This window comes from Lathyrus oleraceus, chromosome 2, assembly GCF_024323335.1.
Source record: "Lathyrus oleraceus cultivar Zhongwan6 chromosome 2, CAAS_Psat_ZW6_1.0, whole genome shotgun sequence".
In the NCBI taxonomy this organism is placed as follows: Eukaryota; Viridiplantae; Streptophyta; class Magnoliopsida; order Fabales; family Fabaceae; genus Lathyrus; species Lathyrus oleraceus.
The window spans coordinates 320,808,280-320,813,735 of NC_066580.1; the positions used below are offsets into that span (position 1 = coordinate 320,808,280).

The window sequence follows — 5,456 nt, forward strand, 5'->3', positions numbered from 1 at the left end:
ACAGACAGTGTTGTCCTCCAAAACCATATTGAAAATAAAAAGTCTATACAAAACTATGGGCGTAAAGATGGTTTTTTTTCTTCTTCTATCAAATCCTTCTTTTCAAGTACTACATATATTCACCAGCTATGTACTCCTTGAGAGTACCTTGATTTTAATAATCATTTATATCCGACGGTTTTACCCGTGTTTTTCGCGAGACAAATTAAGATTTTAGACTCGACGTCTAATATGTTCTTCCTACATCTGCCCTGACTTTTTGCATACTTTTATTAGAAATATTATTAATTTTTTTTACAACCTTTAGGTTTTAAGTCTGTAATGTTTGCATGTTCGTCCTATCTTGGTTTCACACAATCTAATATGTTCGCTTCGCATTTGTCCTGTCTTTTTGTAGACATTTGTTGACGCAAACATTAATCCTACTTTATTTTTCCGCGGAATGAATCAAAAATTTAGTCTCACACCATTAACTATTTCGGCTCTTCTAGGGGACAGACTTAAACGTGACGGACATATGATTGTTGCACTCTGAATTATTCGTATAAGTATCGTTTACTTTGTCTATTAAGTAAATGGTAGCTTTTTATCATCTGAATTTGATTGATGATGTCACTAGCATAAAAAGGCACTTTTTTAATGCAACAAGTAAAAGAGGAACAGAATTACCAAAATTGAAGGAAATAGCCTAAGAAATGGCTTTTTTTTCTTTTGATATGATATAAGAATAAGTCATGGCTTAAAAGACAAAGAACACAAAAAGTTTTGGCCCGTGAAGTTTGCATGTGATCATTAAGACCTGTTATAATCAGTGCCCTTGACACATTATAGACCCACTCACGTGTATCATTTGTCTTTTGCATCAAATCTTCATTCATTATTATATTATTACTAATTAAACTTAAATATTTTTTAATATGAAGTAAGAAAACAAGAGAAATCTTATGTATATGTTTCTATGATCATGTGCACTAATTCCTCTTCTTGGTTAGATCCTTAATGAAAAGGATAACTTGTTTCAAGCTCTATCAATCTTTGCAACAATTATTGTATTTACATAAGAAAGTTTTGGGGACCAATAATAGTTGGTTTTTGATTTGTGTGACAAAATAGGCCTAACTCTTGAAGGAATTTTTTATCTTCCTTGACATTAATCAAATAAATTATATCTAATTAGTTGGGTTAAATAAGTGCAAGAGAATTTAAAACACTATTTCGATAAATAGTTTAATTAAACTTTTATAATATAACATTTTATCAAGTTATAATATTGTATTTTTCACTAGTTTGATTATGTTGTGTGGTGAAGATTCAATTCCCATATCCCCGTTTTCATTCTCTTTAAATCCAATAGGACCACTCTTAGAATAAAGCATGAAGTCACATGTAATGACATTTTGGATATGTGGCAAAAAGAAATAGTAGTCCTATTTCTCATCCACAGTAAATAAATTGTAACCAAATTTCACCAAAAAGAAAACAAACTAATTAATAAAAGATTATAAAAACAAAGGAAGGATGCATAATAAATGCTAATTATCAAAAATGTTTTACACTTTTTATCTACCTGCATAATTATTATTATCAGTAAAACATCGAAATAGATATCAGACACAATTCTAACACTAACGAATCAGAGTTTAAAAAAAAAGTTAACATAATTATAAAATATAACCATATGTATTAATATTAAGAAAATGTTAACTGTCTGATACATGATACAGACACATATCAAACATCAGAGAAGTGTTAGTGTTATATAAGGTTTCAAAATGCATCTCATTATATAAACATAGCCGTGAGCCACATAGTTTTTGTCAATAAACAGAACCCTCCTCTGTTTCTCTCTGCCTCATCACTCACATTTCCACTAAAAATGAGTGCTTTAACCTTAAAAGCCTTCACATACATGTTTCTCATCACATTTCTCATCTGGTCTTCAAATTTTGAGTGTTGCATTGCAAGAAGAGGTAAACATTGGAGACAAACCAGAACCTTCTCATCTTCTTTGTTCAAGAAAAAAGGAAAGAGTTACAATGGAAATACTCATAACAAAAATCACCACAATGGAGGATCAAATTCAAAACCAAAGTCTCCTCCACCATTATCGCCGAAATCTCCTCCCTCGCATAAAAATGTTCCATCATCTCCACCAATTTCTAAGCCAAAATATTCCCCTTCAACTCCGCCACCAAGAGGTTACAATGGCATGCAACATTCAACTTTCTTCAATGTGCTAGATTACGGAGCTAAAGGAGATGGTAACACCGACGACACAAAGGTAACTAACTAACTCTTTGAATTTCATAACATTCAACAAATGCTTCAATTTTTCACAAAACTCAGTGTTATAGTGATGATTAAGCAAACATGCAAGGTATTTTTATGAGTATGTTGTGAAATTTAATTAGGGAGATTTTCATGTTGCTTATGATTTCATATTTTTTATACAACATTATACACTATGGCTAATAAAATTGAGATTGAAATGCAGGCATTTGAAGCAACATGGGCAGCTACATGTAAAGTAGAGGCATCAACCATGATAGTTCCAGCAAACTACACATTTTTCGTGGGCCCGATTTCGTTCTCGGGCCCATATTGTAAGCCCAACATTGTTTTTCAGGTAAATTCAACAACCAAAAGTAAAAGTAGGAAGCAACATCACCATTTGTATTATTCTTAATTACAAAAATTAACAAAAGAACAAAATTTGGTAGGTAACACGTGAAAACAATAACATGCCTCTGTCTTTTTCGCCACAGCAACATGCAACATTTAGTGTCTTTTGTCTCTTTATCTTGCATTTAAATATGATTAATATCAAGATTATGCAATTTTAATTTCTTACTTATGTGTTAATTAGGCTAATTTTTTTTGTGTTAGCTTGATGGTACAATTATTGCTCCAACAAACCCAAGTGCATGGAGTGGAGTAACACTACAATGGCTTGAATTCACAAAACTAGAAGGAATTGTTATTCAAGGAAATGGTGTTATTGATGGAAGAGGTTCTGTTTGGTGGCAAGATTTTCCATATGATAATCCAATAGATGATGAAGAAAAGCTTATAATTCCTTTAAATCATACTCAAAATCCTCCGATGCCGGTAATTTCACTTTCAATTACTAAATATTTTGACAGAAATCAGTTATCATCAGCGCGTAATTACAGAGACTAATCCCTCGAGCTTCAATTCGTATTAAGCTAATGGTTTATATATTTGTATGATTAGGTGCAAAATGAGATGGGAAGAACAATGCCGAGTAACAAACCAACGGTGAGGAGTAGTTTGAAACTTTTATAACTAATTAATTTGGATTCATGTTTATAAGGTTTTTATTAATTTAATGTTTTTGATGAACAGGCACTAAGGTTTTATGGGAGCTATGGTCCAACTGTCACGGGTATAACAATTCAAAATAGTCCTCAGTGTCATCTAAAGTTTGACAGTTGCAATAGGGTTCTTGTTCATGATGTGAGCATTTCATCTCCCGGCGATAGTCCTAACACCGACGGAATTCATCTTCAGAATTCCAAAGATGTCTTGATTTACAGCAGCAAATTAGCATGCGGTAATTCTTCAATTCTTCATAATTCGAGTGTTTTAAAAGTTGAACCAGCTTTCATTTTGGTTCAAGCAGTTTAAGACAGACAGTTGAACCATAACATAGAGTTCTTGTTGATTAGAGTTATGGTGCTGCATGACATTATCTTATCATATCAAATAGTACATTGCAGCTAAGTTACATGACACGTGTCAAATCCAAAACCCATGATGCATCATTCAATGTTATCACAAACACTTCTTTTAGTAGTTGTTTCAACAGAAAATGAAGTTTCTTGTTTTTGTTCTTACTCACCAACCATTTATTAATTGAGGCCCTACTTAGCAAAACATAGGACTAAATTACATTGAACAAAAACTAGAACATATAATGTAGAGTTAGAGTTAAATTAAATAGTTAATGTTGGTTAATGTGTCTATATCAGTGTCGGTGTCCGAAACCGACATGTTTCTGGTGTCTGTGTTTTATAGTGGTTAAATGTTATTTTGAATTTAAGTTTTGAAGTATGATATGCAGGAGATGATTGTATATCTATACAAACTGGATGCTCAAATGTATATGTACACAATGTCGACTGCGGGCCGGGACATGGAATAAGCATTGGAAGTTTAGGAAAAGATAACACTAGAGCTTGTGTCTCAAACATTACTGTGAGAGATGTAAACATTCACAACTCAATGAATGGTGTTAGAATCAAAACATGGCAGGTAAAGAATTTCAATATAATCCAAAGTTGAAAAGTTTACAAGATTAATGCAAAAGTATAACTAATAGTCTTTGTTGCAGGGTGGATCTGGTTCAGTGCAGGGAGTGTTATTCTCTAACATACAAGTTACAGAAGTTCAACTTCCAATAGTGATAGACCAATTCTATTGCGACAAAAGAACATGCACAAATCACACATCAGCAGTGTCACTAGAAGGAATCAACTACGAAAGAATAAAGGGAACATACACAGTTAAACCAGTACACTTTGCCTGCAGTGATAGCTTTCCTTGTGTAGATGTTTCTTTAGCCACTGTTGAGTTGAAACCAATTCAAGAACAGTATCACTTATATGATCCATTTTGCTGGCAGACTTTTGGTGAATTGAAAACTCCAACTGTTCCGCCGATTGGTTGTTTGCAGATTGGGAAGCCGACGAATAATCGAATTCAGACTGATCATGATATATGTTGAAGCAATCTTTGATATGTAAATTCATATGCTTGTTAGTTATGTTGTTATGATTGATATCCTTAGTTATAGGTAGCATGTATATTCCAAGAGTTGTAGTTTTATAGGGAATTTTTCTTCTTCTTCTTCATCATGAGAATATGTTACTTTATACTGTTATTATTACTAGCCCTACTTTATGCAAGAGGCTTTGAGAATATATTATTGTAAAATGGAGCCTTATAGTTAAAATTGGCTGTGTGTGATTATTTGTTAGCATCTACATTGACATCTTCTCCACAGCCTTAGAATTATAGAATTCAAATCAAGCTGCAAAGTCAAAGAACATACTAACAGTTATGTATTATAGTAATTTGAAATCTGGATTACAACTCATTGATGAAGATGTAGTGTTAGAATGAGATCTAATATGAAATTCATTATGATGTTCTTAGGTGTTCCCATGTGTGATAATATGTTTGGATATCTTAAAAATAAATGAAGGGGAAGGGAATAAATGAATTCGAATGGAATAAAGCGGATCAAATATTTTATTTTATTTCAATGGTTGGATATTTTATAATGGAACCGAATAAAATGAAATATATACAATTTTCTTTTGCTCTATCTTATTTTAATTCATTCAAATAATAAAGTTTTAATCTATTTCATTCTATAGGTTTGGATTTTGGTATTGTTATATTCTAAAATATATCCTCCTCTTATTCATCTG

General features: G+C 32.2%; 1 protein-coding gene across 1 annotated transcript; it reads left to right on the forward strand.

Annotated features, from left to right (window-relative positions):
* The first annotated feature begins 1,754 nt into the window (after positions 1-1,754).
* LOC127119306 (polygalacturonase At1g48100) lies at positions 1,755-4,999 on the forward strand. Its single transcript, XM_051049511.1, has 7 exons — positions 1,755-2,281; positions 2,495-2,626; positions 2,887-3,108; positions 3,235-3,279; positions 3,367-3,574; positions 4,085-4,275; positions 4,355-4,999. Exons 1-7 carry the CDS (start codon positions 1,877-1,879, stop codon positions 4,745-4,747), a joined length of 1,596 nt encoding a protein of 531 aa, XP_050905468.1. The 5' UTR covers positions 1,755-1,876; the 3' UTR covers positions 4,748-4,999.
* Positions 5,000-5,456: the final 457 nt, after the last annotated feature.

Bases quoted from the DNA above. Each gene is read 5' to 3' on its own strand.
- LOC127119306 (XM_051049511.1), top strand. From the start codon at position 1,877: ATGAGTGCTTTAACCTTAAAAGCCTTCACATACATGTTTCTCATCACA. The intron at 3,280-3,366 runs GTGAGGAGTAGT...TTTGATGAACAG, and splicing joins TGCCGAGTAACAAACCAACG to GCACTAAGGTTTTATGGGAG. The intron at 4,276-4,354 runs GTAAAGAATTTC...TCTTTGTTGCAG, and splicing joins TTAGAATCAAAACATGGCAG to GGTGGATCTGGTTCAGTGCA.